The 18,498-nt window shown below is 56.4% G+C and overlaps 1 protein-coding gene across 4 annotated transcripts in view; it reads right to left on the bottom strand.

Moving 5' to 3' along the window:
• CIZ1 (CDKN1A interacting zinc finger protein 1) overlaps positions 1-18,498 on the bottom strand; it is a 1,193,645-nt gene that overhangs the window by 390,255 nt on the left and 784,892 nt on the right. For all 4 annotated transcript variants that reach the window (XM_085614087.1, XM_085614089.1, XM_085614086.1 and 1 more), the window contains exon 10: positions 8,605-8,738. In XM_085614087.1, the coding sequence (XP_085470213.1) occupies positions 8,605-8,738 (134 nt within the window). The remainder of the gene's footprint in view (positions 1-8,604; positions 8,739-18,498) is intronic.

Raw genomic sequence — 18,498 nt, forward strand, 5'->3', positions numbered from 1 at the left:
GGGGGGCTTTTGGTGGTTGGGGGGGATTTCAATGCGGTGGCTTCTGGGACTATGGATCGTCATCCCCCTAGGGACCTCCCCCGGGCACAGGCGTGGTTAGCGGGCCTTTTGGACACACTGGGATTGGTGGACTGCTGGCGTTTAAAGCATCCCACCCAGCTGCAGTACACCTTCCATTCGGGTGCCCATGGTAGCCTCTCGCGGCTTGATTATGTCCTTGTCCCTGCGGCCTATGCTGGGAGGGTGGGAGAGGTGCGCCATCTGGCGCGGGGTATTTCAGATCATTCCCCGCTCCTGTTGCACTTGGGTGTCTTCCCGAGGGGAGAGGGCAGGGTAGCCCCAATCAATGCTTGGTACCTGCGTGACCCCACTATTCGTGCTGACCTGATTAAATCATTGCAACGGTATTTTGAGGAGAATGTGGGGTCCGTCCCGTCGGCTATCTCCCTGTGGGAAGCCTTCAAAACAGTTCTCAGAGGGGAGGCCCTCTCCTTTATCTCCCATGCCCGCAGACGCGCACAGGAGGAGGTGACCCGGGTGGAGGCCGAAATTACTGAATTGGAGGGTGGTCTGGGGAGTGGGGTGACTGACGCGGCGCTGCATGTCCTACACCTTAAGCAGGCGGCCTATAGGGCCCTCATCACGGAGGCGGCCAGGGGCCTTAGCAGAGAGCAACAGGGGCGACTGTACGATGTGGGTGATAAGGCTGGCAAACTGATTGCGTGGTTGGATAAGAAGGAGAGAGCTAGTCGTGTGGTCCCGCTGATTGAGAGGATGGATGGTGTACGAATTACTGAGCCGGAAGGCATTGTTTCTTGCTTCGCGGATTATTTCCGCGAGGTATATTCTCCGGTCTCTCCCTGCTCGGAGGAGGATTCCCATGCCCTGCTGCGGGACATCGCGCTGCCCTCGCTTTCAGTGGAGGACAGGGATTCGTTGGATGCCGCTCCCACCTCGGATGAAATCGCCCTCGCCATACGCTCGGTCGCCTCGGGCAAGGCCATGGGCCCAAATGGCCTTCCTATCGAATTGTATAAGCTGCGACCGGATGTACTGGCACCCCACCTCCGCGCGATGTTCCTTGCGGCCCACTCGCGGGGCTCCCTCCCGCCGGACCAGCGTCTAGCTACCATCGTGGTTATCCACAAGGAGGGGAGACCGCGAGACCGGGTTACATCCTATCGGCCGATCTCGCTCTTAAATGCGGAGCCTAAAATCCTCGCTAAGGTGCTTGCCAACCGGCTGGTCGGCGTGGTGGGCGATCTGGTCCACCAAGACCAGTCCGGCTTTATTCCGCATCGCAACACGGCCCTTAACCTGCGGCGCTTGCACGGGGTGCTCGCGCGTGTTCCATTCGTGCAGGAGCCGGCCATCTTGGCGTCCTTGGACGCCACCATGGCGTTTGACACGCTCGAGTGGCCGTACATCTGGGCGATGTTGGCGAAATTTGGATTTGGCCCGGGATTCATCAGCTGGGTCAAATTGTTGTACTCTGACCCATTGGCGCAGGTGGTGGTGAATGGTCGTGTCTCGGCCCCATTCGTGCTGGGACGGGGCACGCGACAGGGTTGCCCCCTGTCGCCGCTCCTGTTTGCACTGGCCTTGGAACCCCTGGCGGAGTGGCTGCGGTGGCACCCTTCTATCCGTGGTCTCCGTTGGACCCCTGAGTATGAGGACCGCGTGTCCCTCTACGCCGACGACATCCTGTTGTACTTAGCCTCCCCGCGTAAATCCCTGATTGTCCTGGTCGATGTTCTGCGCTCCTTCGGCCGTAACTCAGGTCTTGTCATCAACTGGGCTAAATCCTGTGTCTATGTGCTTTCCGGGGAGGCTCCTGTTCTCGATCCAGATTGCCTCGCAGGGGTTTCGTTACCTGGGCGTATATATTACGCTGGACCCGGTGGCCCGCTACGAGCGGAATTTGCTTCCCCCCCTCCAGCGCTTGAAGGAGGACGTCGCGCGCTGGCGGCGCTTGCCGCTTTCGCCGCTCGGCCGGGCGGCATTGTTCAAGATGATGTCATTACCGCGCTTTCTGTACGCTCTCCAGAACTCGATGGACCTGGTCCCGGCGCGCTACTTCCGTGAGGTGGAGAGTCTGCAGCGCCGCCTGTTCTGGGACGGGAGGCCGCGTATAGCCCTGGCAAAGTTGACGCTCCCGTGGTATGACGGAGGGATTGCCCTCCCGGATATTAAGCGGTATTACTGGGCCTCCCAATTAGCTGCAATTAATCACGGCCTTTACGGGCCCGCCTTAAACCCGGCATTTGAAATGGACAAGACGCTCCTGCCCGGTGGCGATTACAATCGAGCGCTCTATACTAGCGTGCCCGATTCCCGCCTGACGGGACCCACGCGTGTCATGGTGCGAGTGTGGCACGCGGCCAATGCAGCTATGGGATGGAAGGACCGTTTGACCCGGTCGTCACCGTTGTATGCGTCTGAGAGGTTGGGCTCCCTATGGACCTCGAAGGGCTTCGATAGGTGGGACACGATAGGCATTAGTACAGTGGGGGATCTCTGGACGAGGGGAGGATTCAAAACATTCGAGACACTGCAGGCGGAGTTTCAGCTGCAGGGCAGTGAATACTTTCGATACCTACAGGTCCGTCACGCACTGGGTTCTGTCTTCCCAGACGTGGCCGCCATCCCGGAGTCCTCCCCACTGGAGGATAGAGTGCTAGATGGCCACGTTCCGGACAGCACGATCTCCCTCATCTACAAGAAGTTGATTAATGACCGCTCGGGCTTACTGACTGGGCTCCGCGAGGCTTGGGTTGCCGATGGGTTGGAGCTGGACGACGAGGACTGGATTTCCGCTGTGGCCTCCCCGAAGGAGGTGGCCATCCCGGCTCGCCTTCGCTTCGTCCAGCTTAAGATACTTCACCGGGTGTACATGACGGGGCCAGGGCTTCTGCGTATGGGCTATGCCGAGGATGGACTGTGTAAGCGTGGGTGCGGTGCATTGGCGACTTTTTTACATATTCTGTGGGAATGTCCGAGGGTGGAGCGATTCTGGCGTGGTGTGCATGAGGTCCTGCGAGCGGTTACGCATGTCGTGCTGGTGCCTGAAGCGAGGAGATGCCTGCTGAATGTATGGGAACCGACCGACTACTCGGTTCCGCAGACGCGATGGGTGACGCTGGGTTATATGATTGCTAAACGTGACATCGCTCAACTGTGGGGATCCCAGAGGCCCCCGGCAGTGTCGGCCTGGAAAGAACACATGGATTGGTGCATGTTCCGAGAGAAGGTGGTGTATGTGGCGCGGGGTAAGCCTGGGGCATGGCTGAAGGTGTGGGGCCCCTGGAACGCCTACCGCGGGGGTATTTGCGAGCCGCCATTGTTGCCTCCCGCTTCACCAGCTCCGTCCCCCTAGATGACCCCCTCCCTCAATCCCGGGCACAGTGTTTTTCCAGTCCCGGACCTATTCCCCCTTCCCCTCCTTCGATTTTAGTGTATGGTTGGGGTCCCCCCATTTGAGGAGCATATGTGGTCACTTTCGCTCTCGGGTTGCCTTGCGGGTGTGGTTTTATGTTGTTGTGTTGTATAAAACGAAACCGTATTGTGGGCTCAGAGTCATGTGGCCCACGTTGTTGATACCTCCTGCTTTAGCGTCTCTGTAACGCCAAGTGCCTTATTGTATATATGTCATTTATTTCTGTCACTTTAGCGGCCGGCCGGAAGGTTGTAGGCCCATACCTGTATATATTTGAGATTGTAATAAACGGTTTCAAAAAAAAAAAAAAAAAAAAAAAAAGAAAATCCTCCTCAGGATTGGGAGGGAGCGCACCCGGTCGCTGTGGGCCCTCTGGTACTTGGAGGGCCCATTCTACTGAGAAGTAGTTAGAAAGACCTCGGGCTGCAGATGCTTTGTGATAAGATCTTCAACAAACAAGTCCGTAGACGGGCCGTCAGTCTGCTCTGGCACTTCCAAACTTTGAACGTTATTTCTGTGAGCGCACCCTTTGTATTCTTCTAACTTTGCCTTCAGGGCAGCCATTGTAGTTTGGAGCTTATCCACGTGGACTTCAAGCACTTTGGTGGATGACTGGAGCGTAGGTATGGAGTCTTCAGTAACTTTTACCTGGTCCCCCAGATTGCGAAGGTCTGCATGCATTAACATTACCTCTGAGGCGACAGTGTAAATCTTACTTTCAAGTGCCGAGTGCACTCCAAGGATTGCTGTCATTATATCCTGTAACGTGAGACCTCCTTCCTCAGTCACCAGCTTTTGGCGTTGGTCATCACCCCCCTCTGACTGGGTGTCCACCTTAAGACACGTAAATGTATCGAGCTTTGTTTGGTGCGCCAACTTGGACCCTTTGTAGCGCGCTATTTCGTTGTAAGTTGGGCTGTACCAACACCCTTCACACCGTACCGGCCAGGCTTTTTTGTCCAACTCTACCAGACTGGTCTGAGGCTCGTTGGAGCTACATGTCTCCTGCACTATACAATCTTACTGGTTGGCGCTCACCTTTATATCATTACGTCGACCCAAGGGCAGGTTCTATATTCCTAGGCTGCAGGCCGTATGTTTACCCCTCGCTAAACTCAAATATAGGGTCTCTGATGTCAGTTAGTGTGTCATCGAGCATGCCATTTCAGAATGTTTATGCTTCCCGTCCCCTGAGCCCAGGTTGCGTCTCCTGTCTCTTGAGGCCTCCGTAACTAGCGCCTCGCGATTTTCCCCAGCTGCAACAGTAGAGGCCGCTGCCTCAGTGCGGGGTCTGTGGGCAGTCGTATTCACTGCAGGCACTCCCTCTCAATTGTGTACTTGCGTCTTCTGCACAGAGTTTCACCTCTGACTGGGCATCGGAGGCAGCAACTCACTTCCCTGTCCCGCTGCCTCTTGTTAGTTGCCAATGGCAGTAGTGGTGGCCATGACCGCTGTTCGGAACCAGTTGACGGCCGCAACTACCTCAGGCACCACCTCTCAGTTGTGGCTTCCAGGTCGATCACCACCAGCTTCGCACTGGTCTACGCCCGACGCGCACAGCAGCTCACCTTGGTCTGGGCGTCAGTACCACAGTGTGTCCTCCTCCCCGCTTCGGGTGCGCTGTTAGACTTTATGCCTCTTCACCTCAGCTGCCTCAGAAGCGGGTCACCTTTGCGCAAGGGATCTGGATTTCCCGGTCCTCCTTTCTCTCACCAGGCCTTCAAGCGTAGGCCCGTCCATCTCACGAGGCCACACCTCTTCACCGCGGCTGCCTCCGCCTGTTCCGCCAAAATGAGCAATCGCCGGGTCCCAATCGCCGTCCAGACATACCGTGTAGTGTCGGGACCTCCCGAACGTGACTTGCAGCGTGGCAGATGGATATTTCCAACAGGGGTTTCAGCAGGTGCTCGCCAGAGCTCACTTAGGGTGTGGCCATTTTGGCTGGCTGCTAGCCACGCCTCTCGGAGATGCCATTTGTGATCTACAAGGCATTTTGAGCTGATTGTCAGCTCTGGCGTTCAGAGATCCCATCAGGTGTTGAACCACCAGGGAAATGCTTTGACGTTCCAGCCATGTAAAGAGACGTAGGGCCTCTTGACAAAGGGTCCACGTCCCCACCCCACCCCATGTGTTGCAGTACCACATGGCGGGAGTGTTGTCCATGAACACCTGCACGAGCCTTCCCTTGATACAGGGTAAAAAGGTTTTCAATGCCAGTCAGTTCGATCAAAGCTCTAAAAGGCTAGTTTGGAGCCCAGATTTCTCTGGAGACCAAAGGCCTCTCAAGTCCATCTCTCCTCATGGCCACCCCAGCCCAGGAGTGACGCATCTATCATTACTGTAAGATCTGGTTGAGGAATGGAACCTGGTTTGCTGCTGACCCCATCTGGGTTTGTTAACCACTGCAGACCTTTTGCAGAGCCATACGAGATCTGGGCCATGCTTGAGAGATTCCCCTGATTCTGCACTCACTGTAACTTCAGGTCCCACTGCAGAGCTCGCATATGCCAGCAGGCATGTGACACAAGCAGGATGCAGAAGGCCATGTGGCCCAGTTGTCTCATAGTCAGACTCACCAAAATCCAGGATAGAGGCTGAAACATCGGTATCATAGCCTAAATATCCTAGACTCGCCGTTCTGGAGGACAAGCTCAAAACTGCACTGTACACAGAACAGCTCTGATGAAAGGGAATGTCTGAGAGGGGTCAGGTGTGACCTCGGCACGTTGATAGTAAACTCCAGCAAGTGCAGGTGGTCCGCAATAGTCTGGAGGTGGGAGACAACTGCCTGGGGCAAGGCCACCTTTAACAGCCAGTCATCAAGATAGGGGACAACTGGCATCCCTAATCTCCGCAGGTGATCTGAAACCACTGCCATCACCTTGGTGAACATCCAAGGGAACTGGTAAGGTCAAAGGGTAGCACGGTTAGCTGAAAGGGCTCATGGCCTACCGTGAACCGCAGGTAACAGGTGGGCAGGCTGGAGAGGGATGGGGAAGTATGCCTCCTGCATGTCCTATGCTACTATCCAGTTTCCTGGGTCCAGGGCAGCCAGAACTTGAGCGAGTGTGAGTATTTTGAATTTCTCCTTTTTCAGAAAGAAATTGAGAGGGCGCAGGTCTAGGATAGGACGAAGACCTGCGCCCTTCTTGGGCACCAGAAAGTAGTGAGAATAGTAACCATGACCGACTTCGGATGCAGACACCCTCTCTATGGCTCCCTTGGCCAAGAGAGCCGCCACTTCTTGGCGGAGTATGGAGATATGGTCCTCTGTCAGCCTGTCGAAGTGAGTGGCACAGGTAGGGGAGTAGTCACGAAGGGGAAGGAGTAGCCTCTTTAGACAGCCTGGAGAACCCAATTTTGGATGTGATCGACCTCTAGTGGTGCAGGTGATGGTGTATCTGGACTCCCACTGGGTGCCTATGATGGTCGGAGGGCAAACTAAAGAGGCTCGGAGGCTGCTGCTGCCCGGAGTTGGCCGTGTACAGGCTACCTGACCTATGAGGTCTGTGGGTAGCATGTCCTGGGAATCTTGCGTGTCGTGGTAGCTGGGTGGGTAGAGACGCGGCTTAAGCCCCTTTCATGGCCATGAAAGGAGCAAAGGGTGGATTGGGGTTGGTGGGGGCAATGGAAAGGCCCACTTGGCCATAGCTTTGCTGTTGTTGAAGCGCTCCAGTGCAGAATCCGCCTTGCCTCTGAAGAGACCATAGGACCACCTGCGCAACGATTCCCAAAGCGAATGGGAGTGTCACCCCAAAGGGCACGCTATTTTCACCAACCGTAGTGCCAGGCTGACAGAAGAAAACATCTTCTTTCCCAAGGTAGTCAGCCTCTTGGATTCCTTGTCCAGTGGAGGGGTAGGAAATGATCGAGGATTTACTAGGACCACCAACCTTTTCGGGGTTGGGTGTTGGATGAAGAAGTTGGGGTCCCCTGGGGTGTGGTGATGGCAGCAGGGAATTATCCTATTCACAGGAGCACCTGTACAGGGCTTCGACCAGGCTCCAAGTAGAACACCTGAAGCACCTCAGTTAAGTTACTCTTGATAGCCAAGGAAGGCAGCTGAAGGTCCAGGACTTCAGCCACCCTCACCACCATAGCAAATGAGGCTCCCTCCTCCATTGCCACGGTAGGAGAACAGACCATGCCAGCATCAGGGGAGGTGTCCATTGCAGTGCCATATGCCAAATTCTCCCACTAGGTGTCCTCTGTGACATCTAGGGGCTAGTATTCTTCTGGGTCCAGTGTCCTCTCCCAGTCATCCCCAAGGCATAGCCTCAACCGCAGAGCCTGGCCGTGAATGCCAACGCTCCCTCATCTCATCGGATGATTTTGACAGATGGGGTGAAGTTGAAGATCTCTTTGGCTTCTTGTTCTTTTGGTGCTTGTGGGACTTACCCAAACGACTTAGAGTGCGACGACGAGCGTTTGAGACCGCCGTGGCGTTGCACGTTAAGGCCTTGGGGTGCATAGTGAAACAATCAATGCAGGTCTTGGTTTCGTGGTTGCTCTCGAGGCACCCGAGGCAGATGAGGTGAGGGTCCATCATCGACATTTCCCAGTGACAGGCACCACAGGGCTTAAAGCCAGCCTTCCTCGCGGACATCCCTGCAACACGAGGAGATAATGTCTCAGAAAATCTTCGACTAAAGGGTAAGAAAAAGGTCAGCCGAAAAGTGACTGGAGATAGCTCTTCTCCTGATCTACAATGACTGGTGCAAAAAGAAAAGGACTGATGCCAGCGCGCTAGGGTGGTGCCTATATAGGCACTGCGCACGTCACTTCCGGTACAGACGACGCAATGCGGCGCTGAACGATGCAACCTACCGGCGCACAGAGGTACTGCTCATGAAACAATTTCCAGATCAAGTCTGACACCTGGGTCTAATGCTAAGGTAAGGAATCTGCGGCTGGAAGTCTCTATCAGATCATGTGAGACACTCTATAGGTCAGGGAGATCATCATGCGGCCTTCTCAAAGATGTGACCCTGAATACCAACACGTACAGCATGAGATTGAAGCCTTTATCAATATAAAGCAGCTTTCCTCTGCAAGTGTAAAGATTCAAGCAATGTTCCCAGTAAGGATCGTCTTTTCATGTTTCTCCCAAGTGGCATGTACAAGTTAATAATCCTATGACCTGTCCGTAGCTGCTTAGCGACACTCACCCATCTCTCCCGGGCACAGGAAACTGGTTCTCCTTGGCAATGGGCATGAATGTCACCAGGCAGGTATTGCTTATGTGTTGAATCTCCTGAAGTCTCTGCAGGTGCTGTGCTGTAGCCATGTGAGATTGGAACTGCTATGATGCCAGAAGGAACAAAAACAGCATTAGATTTCTTCATTAGCATAACTTCATTTACAAGCATACAAAAAAGCCATTCATCTGCAACTACAGTTCCCCAGTATTTGGTATCTTTCAAAGATACATATACTTTTGGATTATTCACCAAGGCAAGGCCCGCAGTTACAAAGAAAAGGATTTACATAGAATGTAATGTAATACTCTTTGTAGCCTAACAACCTAATTTTTGGACTCTTTGGGCTGGATTTAGAGTTTGACCGACAGATTAAGGGGCGTCAAGGTAGCGGAGGACTTTACTTCTGCCACACTGCTTTTACTCAGCCTGAAAAATTTAGAGTTCACTGACAGCCACTGCAGTTTATATAAAGTAATTGTAAAAATGTTCTGTGCGTTCGCCATTGGTTACAGATGTTTGCACCAAAACAAACTTCCAAAGCGGTAGTTTGCTTCTGGAAAAGAAAACAAACGAATAGCCCCAACACTATAGGAGCTTGCACTCATACTATGGGGATTTTTGTTTTATTTTTAAAGTATATAAAAAAAAACCTGCCACAATTGCCCACTCTAAAGAGAGTGGACGTTCGGATGGCTTACCTCCAATGGCCCTTGCTCCTTCAGGCCATTGGAGGGATGTTTACACTGACTGAGTAAACTTTACTTCGTCAGCATAAACCTGATGATTTGCCTGACTTAAAATAGTGTGGGCAGATTTTGTCAGACAGATACTCTGTTGCCCTTATGACGGAGTAACCTGTTGTAGGAAACCCGCTCTAGGTAGTATATCAAAAAAAGATATACTGTGCAAAGAGTCCGGGAATTCCCTTATAAGTGGACAGGTGCTTGCTCTAGCAATCTAAGGTGCTCCTCTAGGGGTAGTGTGGTCAAGCAGTCTGAGACTTTTCAGAGAGGAGAGTTCGACATCTGCAAATACACACTAAAGCAATAAATGATGTACACTACTCAATAAGAAGATCTACACCAATTTATAAAAATAACATGTATCTTTATATATGTTTAGGCCCCAGAATCAATACGCTCAAGAGAAGTGCTTTTGTGTTTGAAAAGTCTATACTTAGTAAATTTTTCAGAGGCTGCAATGTTATCCTATTGGAGGAAAAACAAATATGGTATACAAGTTCTTTGCAGCACTTACAAGACCAACCTCCTGGATTTGAGGCGAGTAACACGCAAGGTTCAAGGCAGCACCAGCAGGTGGGCGGCCGGGTGCAGTGGTGCAGAACAAGGTTGGGTGCTAGGTGCATGTCTATGGGCATCGGTCTTTGTGAACAGATGCTGCAGGGTCGGACTGGGAGGCCAGTCGAGATGACTCAAAAAGGGGGCTCATGGCTCACAAAGCTCGGGGACATGGGGACACCTTTGGTCCTCTTCTCCACGGGCCAGGGGCAACAGGTTCAGAGGTGTCCTTAGGTGTCAGGTTTTTGTCACCAAGAGTGGTCGTGGTGGATGGGGCCTGCAAACAGAGGCTGCAGGCGGCGGCGAGAAGTCCACATCGAGGAAATCCAAGGTGGGCTTCAAGTCTGGAGGATCTGGGAACCACGGTAACACCATTGGCCCACTTCAGCTCGGGCTAGGCGACTCGGGTGAAGTGGTGCCTTCCGCCATCAGGTTTTCACAGTCTTGAAGCCTCACAGCTCAGTTTTTGGTACCTGCAAGATGCAGGGGAACAGCTTCACTGCTCCATGGAATTCCGGTGTCTTATGGGACGCGCTGGGAGGCCTTCCAGCCTCTGAAGGATCTGAAGCTTGAAGGGCGAGACTTTGGCGTAATTGTTGAGAATAGGTGAACAGGCCGGTAGGACTGGTGCCAAGTCAGTTGCTTCTTCTGCAGTTCTTTCTTTTGCGGCTCTTTGCCCATTCTTGTTTTGGTTGGCAGGATCTGATGCTGTGGTACCAGGGCCCCCCAAAATTTTGACATAGGAGCGTTAGGAGGGTGTAGGGTAATAGCCAATGGGCTACTCGCCCTTGGGGGGGCACTATGTCCCCTATACAATCACTTCCTGGGGGACATGGGCATAACCCTGTTCCAGAACTCTTAGGTTTTGCCATCACCAAGATAGCAAACTTTGAAAAGTCACCTTCCCTTCAGGTAGCCCACCTCAGTGGTGGCACTTGCCTGAGGGAGGACACGCCTATCTGACTAGCTAACTTTCCCACCTATCCACTGATCACTTGCTCAGGGCAAATAGGGAAGTAGGTTAGAGTAGAAGTTGCACTGCCAGGGCCACTCGGGCGGCTGGGTGCAGGGTGCTTTTGAGCCGTCGGGCGCTCAATGGATTGCAATGGAGAAGCTCAAGAACGAACAAAGGCTGCAAGCTCGGGGACAAAGATTCTTCAGGTGCGACCACCACTTCGAGAGGTAAGTTGGGTAGTTGGAGGATAGGTAGATACCCAGGAGTTGGGCACAGAGGCCGCAGGGCGCCGAGGTGCCTTTTGGTGTCGGGAAATCTTACCCTCTGTGGATCGCGTTTGGGGGGGGGGGTTGTTTTGGGGGTCCCTGGTTCTGAGGCTGCAGGTGTCATCAGAAGCATCAAGGTGGGTTCTTGGGTGCTGGATTCGTGGTCACAGTCGCCGGGGGGACGTCCTCGTGGTCTTTGTCCACTCCAGCACAGGCCACCCTTGGCGGGTGCAGAGTGTGCAGGGTTCGCGGTTCCTGGCTGATGCCAGGGGTCAGTTACTTGCTTTGAGCAGTACCAGTGCTCATGGGAGTAACAGATGCTCAGAGTCACAAGGTAGCCAGGTCCTCCCGGGTTTGTGAGGTTGCTGGCCACGGGAGATGCCGGGATTTAGCAGGAGCAGGTTTGAGGGTCGACAGGCGGGTAGGGCTGGGGCCAAAGCAGTTGATGTCTTCCTCTTGTTAGCAGCTGCACGGCAGGTCTTCTTGATCTTCTTTGCTGTTTCAGAATCTGGATCTAAGGAAGGAAGGTTCATGGTGCCCCTAAATACTAAATTTAGGGGCGTTACAGGTAGGTAAAGGGCAGGGACCAATGGGTCCCTTCCCTGGGGTGGGTACACCCACTATCCTGCCACTCTCCTGTGGGAGGGGGCAGTAGCCTAGTCCTGATTGGGCAGGGCTCCCCATCTTCAAGATGGCGAGAGCCCGGAGATGTGCTTCACCTCGTCTTCCCCACCCGAGGGGTGGGGTTGCCAGAGGCTGGCACACCCCCTTTCCTTCCTTGGGGTTTCCGGACAGTCTTCCCGCCAGAGTAGGGGTCAGAACCGGTAGGGGCCAGTTGCTAAGTACAGCAAGTGGCCTGGAGAAGCTCACAAAGGCGGCATGCCTTTGAAGCTTCCCCTGCCCATCCTGGGGGAGGAGACCTAGCACCTCGCCCAGGATGTGCATTGTTGCAGGCTCAGGAGAGCGGATGGCTCTCTACCCAGGGGTCCAGCAACATGTCTGCTGTGTGGCAGATTAGGCAGCCCCTCAGACAAGACGTGGATTGTAGATTAGGTTCAGGGGGCATCTCTTAGATGCCCTCTGTCGTGCATCTTACAGTAAATCCCACACTGGCATCAGTGTGGGTTTACTGTGCTGAGAAGTTTGATACCAAACTTCTCAGTCTTCAGTGTAGCCATCATGGTGCTGTGGAGTTCGTGTTGACGACCTCCCAGCACCATATACTCTTAATGGCAGCACTACACTTACAGTGCCCAGGAATGGACCTGGGTACTGTAGGGGCACAGGGCTCATGCACCTGTGCCCACACCACTGGCATAGGGCACCCAGCTAGAGGGGTGACTGAGGTATGCCAGGGCAGTGTATGTTGAGGGCATGGCACACAGGGATGTGGGCCATGTCGACTCTCTGTTTTGTTCTGCACCAAGACACTCAGCCTGCAAAGGCAGTGTGTGTGTGTCAGGGTACAGGGCCTCTAATGGTGGCACAATAAGTGCTGCTGCTCTTAGGGGCCTTCTCTGGTCACAGTGCCCTGGGTACCTGTGGTACCATTTACCAGGGGCTGACATGTGGCCAGAGATGCCAATTGGGTTTTGGCTGTTAGGCAGTTTTTAGGGAAGGAACACAGGCCCTGGGCACCTGATTGGCAGGAGCCCATGGCACAACAAGGAAAAGTGCGTCAGTTATCAGGCAAAAAGTGGGGGGGTTTTACTGCAACAGAAACCCACTTCCTTACACAGAGCTTGGTGAGGGGACTCTTGGGGTGGTACAATAGGTGCTGCTGCTTTTAGGGATCATCTTTAGTACCTCAGGGTCTAGGTACCATATACTAGGGACTTTCAAAGGGTGCTAAAGGTATTGCCAATTGGGAGAAACAATTGCACAGTTTTGGGAAAGAGATCTGGCACTGGAGACCTGGTTAGCAGGAACTCAGTTCCCTTCCAGTCAAAATCACATCAAATACCAGGCAAAAAGTGGGGGCAACCATGTCCAAAACGGCAATTTCCTACACCTGTCCACAGTGGCATAACAATAGCCCCCACGGGGTGGGGGACCTGACCTCTAGCCCCCCCCCCTCCAGCACTATGCACGGGTGGCGGGCCCCTGGCCTGAAAGCTCTTGACTGGGTCCGGAGCGTGGGGGGCCCCCTCAAGTTTTGTTACGCCACTGCTTATCCATCAAACCCTAAATCAGGTTCTGTGTATGGCAGACAGGTAATCTGGCTGAAACTCATCACCTAGAGGTTACCATCTTCACATTTTTAAGCATACATGCACATAAATGCTCTGTTTTAACAGGGAGGAACCTAGGTATCTCTGAGAGATTCCAATGTAGGATACCTTTAGTTACAGGCTAGTAACCTTCCTTTCTAGCACTGGGTGTTTCACAGAGCTGCATGCTTTTGAATTACCCTTGCAAGCAGTATCTTATATAAGGGAGGGAGGGGGCGTGGCTAGCCAGCCAAGGTGGCGGACACATCCTAACACTGTTCCACACTTAAGCCCATTATCCTGCATAATCCTTCATAATAGCTGCCAATCTGACCACATCAGGAAAAGTAGCAGTTGAAAGGCGCCAGACGCGACTGAATAGCACAAAGTGAGAGAAAGACGGGCCCCCACCGCCAAAGCAGAGTGTGGAGAACTGACCCGGGTCTGGCTGTGCTCGGCCTGCCCTTGGGACCGGTCCGCACACAGTGAGAGCCCGGGAGCAGAATCAGCACTGACCCGACAGGAGGCCGCGCCGCACTGAGGAGCTGTAGGAGGGACCAGCGATGTACAAGCGTGTCGGCGCCACAAGCCTAAGTGTCGCTGACTTAACAACACCCTCTCACCATCAATGACGGAAGAAGACGTCGGTGGGGTTGGATCGCAGCCTGTGAGCTGGAGGACACCTGATGGGAGGAGCCGTCGGTGGGGTTAGATCGCAGCCTGTGAGCAGGAGGACACCTGATGGGAGGAGCCGTCGGTGGGGTTGGATTGCAGCCTGTGAGCTGGAGGACACCGAGGGGAGGAGCCGTCGGTGGGGTTGGATCGCAGCCTGTGAGCTGGAGGACACCGAGGGGAGGAGCCGTCGGTGGGGTTAGATCGCAGCCTGTGAGCTGGAGGACACCTGATGGGAGGAGCAGTCGGTGGGGTTGGATCGCAGCCTGTGAGCTGGAGGACACCTGATGGGAGGAGCCGTCGGTGGGGTTGGATCGCAGCCTGTGAGCTGGAGGACACCGAGGGGAGGAGCCGTCGGTGGGGTTGGATCGCAGCCTGTGAGCTGGAGGACACCTGATGGGAGGAGCCATCGGTGGGGTTAGATCGCAGCCTGTGAGCTGGAGGACACCTGATGGGAGGAGCCGTCGGTGGGGTTGGATCGCAGCCTGTGAGCTGGAGGACACCTGATGGGAGGAGCCGTCGGTGGGGTTGGATCGCAGCCTGTGAGCTGGAGGACACCGAGGGGAGGAGCCGTCGGTGGGGTTGGATCACAGCCTGTGAGCTGGAGGACACCTGATGGGAGGAGCCGTCGGTGGAGTTGGATCGCAGCCTGTGAGCTGGAGGACACCGAGGGGAGGAGCCGTCAGTGGGGTTGGATCGCAGCCTGTGAGCTGGAGGACACCGAGGGGAGGAGCCGTCGGTGGGGTTAGATCGCAGCCTGTGAGCTGGAGGACACTGAGGGGAGGAGCCGTCGGTGGGGTTAGATCGCAGCCTGTGAGCTGGAGGACACCGAGGGGAGGAGCCATCGGTGGGGTTAGATCGCAGCCTGTGAGCTGGAGGACACCGAGGGGAGGAGCTGTCGGTGGGGTTGGATCGCAGCCTGTGAGCTGGAGGACACCGAGGGGAGGAGTCATCGGTGGGGTTAGATCGCAGCCTGTGAGCTGGAGGACACCTGATGGGAGGAGCCGTCGGTGGGGTTGGATCGCAGCCTGTGAGCTGGAGGACACCTGATGGGAGGAGCCGTCGGTGGGGTTGGATCGCAGCCTGTGAGCTGGAGGACACCTGATGGGAGGAGCCGTCGGTGGGGTTGGATCGCAGCCTGTGAGCTGGAGGACACCGAGGGGAGGAGCCGTCGGTGGGGTTGGATCACAGCCTGTGAGCTGGAGGACACCTGATGGGAGGAGCCGTCGGTGGGGTTGGATCGCAGCCTGTGAGCTGGAGGACACCGAGGGGAGGAGCCGTCGGTGGGGTTGGATCGCAGCCTGTGAGCTGGAGGACACCGAGGGGAGGAGCCGTCGGTGGGGTTAGATCGCAGCCTGTGAGCTGGAGGACACCGAGGGGAGGAGTCGTCGGTGGGGTTGGATCGCAGCCTGTGAGCTGGAGGACACCGAGGGGAGGAGCCATCGGTGGGGTTAGATCACAGCCTGTGAGCTGGAGGACACCTGATGGGAGGAGCCGTCGGTGGGGTTGGATCGACGCCTGTGAGCTGGAGGACACCGAGGGGAGGAGCCGTCGGTGGGGTTGGATCGCAGCCTGTGAGCTGGAGGACACCGAGGGGAGGAGCCGTCGGTGGGGTTGGATCACAGCCTGTGAGCTGGAGGACACCTGATGGGAGGAGCCGTCGGTGGGGTTGGATCGCAGCCTGTGAGCTGGAGGACACCTGATGGGAGGAGCCGTCCGTGGGGTTGGATCGCAGCCTGTGAGCTGGAGGACACCGAGGGGAGGAGCCGTCCGTGGGGTTGGATCGCAGCCTGTGAGCTGGAGGACACCGAGGGGAGGAGCCATCGGTGGGGTTAGATCGCAGCCTGTGAGCTGGAGGACACCTGATGGGAGGAGCCGTCGGTGGGGTTGGATCGCAGCCTGTGAGCTGGAGGACACCGAGGGGAGGAGCCATCGGTGGGGTTAGATCGCAGCCTGTGAGCTGGAGGACACCTGATGGGAGGAGCCGTCGGTGGGGTTGGATCGCAGCCTGTGAGCTGGAAGACACCGAGGGGAGGAGCCGTCGGTGGGGTTGGATCGCAGCCTGTGAGCTGGAGGACACCTGATGGGAGGAGCCGTCGGTGGGGTTGGATCGCAGCCTGTGAGCTGGAGGACACCTGATGGGAGGAGCCGTCGGTGGGGTTGGATCGCAGCCTGTGAGCTGGAGGACACCGAGGGGAGGAGCCATCGGTGGGGTTAGATCGCAGCTTGTGAGCTGGAGGACACCTGATGGGAGGAGCCGTCGGTGGGGTTGGATCGCAGCCTGTGAGCTGGAGGACACCTGATGGGAGGAGCCGTCGGTGGGGTTGGATCGCAGCCTGTGAGCTGGAGGACACCGAGGGGAGGAGCCGTCGGTGGGGTTGGATCGCAGCCTGTGAGCTGGAGGACACCTGATGGGAGGAGCCGTCGGTGGGGTTGGATCGCAGCCTGTGAGCTGGAGGACACCTGATGGGAGGAGCCGTCGGTGGGGTTGGATCGCAGCCTGTGAGCTGGAGGACACCGAGGGGAGGAGCCGTCGGTGGGGTTGGATCACAGCCTGTGAGCTGGAGGACACCTGATGGGAGGAGCCGTCGGTGGGGTTGGATCGCAGCCTGTGAGCTGGAGGACACCGAGGGGAGGAGCAGTCGGTGGGGTTGGATCACAGCCTGTGAGCTGGAGGACACAGAGGGGAGGAGCCGTCGGTGGGGTTGGTTCACAGTCTGTGAGCTGGAGGACACAGAGGGGAGGAGCCGTCGGTGGGGTTAGATCGCAGCCTGTGAGCTGGAGGACACAGAGCGGAGGAGCCGTCGGTGGGGTTGGATCACAGCCTGTGAGCTGGAGGACACCTGATGGGAGGAGCCGTCGGTGGGGTTGGATCGCAGCCTGTGAGCTGGAGGACACCTCATGGGAGGAGCCGTCGGTGGGGTTGGATCGCAGCCTGTGAGCTGGAGGACACCGAGGGGAGGAGCCGTCGGTGGGGTTGGATCACAGCCTGTGAGCTGGAGGACACAGAGGGGAAGAGCTGTCGGTGGGGTTGGATCGCAGCCTGTGAGCTGGAGGACACAGAGGGGAGGAGCCGTCGGTGGGGTTGGTTTACAGTCTGTGAGCTGGAGGACACAGAGGGGAGGAGCCGTCGGTGGGGTTAGATCGCAGTCTGTGAGCTGGAGGACACCTGATGGGAGGAGCCGTCGGTGGGGTTGGATCACAGCCTGTGAGCTGGAGGACACCGAGGGGAGGATCCGTCGGTGGGGTTAGATCGCAGCCTGTGAGCTAGAGGACACCGAGGGGAGGAGCCGTCGGTGGGGTTGGATCGCAGCCTGTGAGCTGGAGGACACCGAGGGGAGGAGCCGTCGGTGGGGTTAGATCGCAGCCTGTGAGCTGGAGGACACCGAGGGGAGGAGCCATGGGTGGGCTTAGATCGCAGCCTGTGAGCTGGAGGACACCGAGGGGAGGAGCCATCGGTGGGGTTAGATCGCAGCCTGTGAGCTGGAGGACACCTGATGGGAGGAGCCATCGGTGGGGTTAGATCGCAGCCTGTGAGCTGGAGGACACCTGATGGGAAGAGCCGTCGGTGGGGTTGGATCGCAGCCTGTGAGCTGGAGGACACCTGATGGGAGGAGCCGTCGGTGGGGTTGGATCACAGCCTGTGAGCTGGAGGACACCGAGGGGAGGAGCCGTCGGTGGGGTTGGATCGCAGCCTGTGAGCTGGAGGACACCGAGGGGAGGAGCCATCGGTGGGGTTAGATCGCAGCCTGTGAGCTGGAGGACACCTGATGGGAGGAGCCGTCGGTGGGGTTGGATCGCAGCCTGTGAGCTGGAGGACACCTGATGGAAGGAGCCGTTGGTGGGGTTGGATCGCAGCCTGTGAGCTGGAGGACACCGAGGGGAGGAGCCATCGGTGGGGTTAGATCGTAGCCTGTGAGCTGGAGGACACCTGATGGGAGGAGCCGTCGGTGGGGTTGGATCGCAGCCTGTGAGCTGGAGGACACCTGATGGGAGGAGCCATCGGTGGGGTTAGATCGCAGCCTGTGAGCTGGAGGACACCTGATGGGAGGAGCCGTCGGTGGGGTTGGATCACAGCCTGCGAGCTGGAGGACACCTGATGGGAGGAGCCGTCGGTGGGGTTAGATCGCAGCCTGTGAGCTGGAGAACACCGAGGGGAGGAGCCATCGGTGGGGTTGGATCACAGCCTGTGAGCTGGAGGACACCGAGGGGAGGACCCGTCGGTGGGGTTGGATCACAGCCTGTGAGCTGGAGGACACCTGATGGGAGGAGCCGTCGGTGGGGTTGGATCGCAGCCTGTGAGCTGGAGGACACCTGATGGGAGGAGCCGTCGGTGGGGTTGGATCGCAGCCTGTGAGCTGGAGGACACCGAGGGGAGGAGCCGTCGGTGGGGTTGGATCGCAGCCTGTGAGCTGGAGGACACCGAGGGGAGGAGCCATCGGTGGGGTTAGATCGCAGCC

The sequence above is a fragment of the Triturus cristatus genome, chromosome 1_2 (assembly GCF_964204655.1).
Source record: "Triturus cristatus chromosome 1_2, aTriCri1.1, whole genome shotgun sequence".
NCBI classification, from domain to species: domain Eukaryota; kingdom Metazoa; phylum Chordata; class Amphibia; order Caudata; family Salamandridae; genus Triturus; species Triturus cristatus.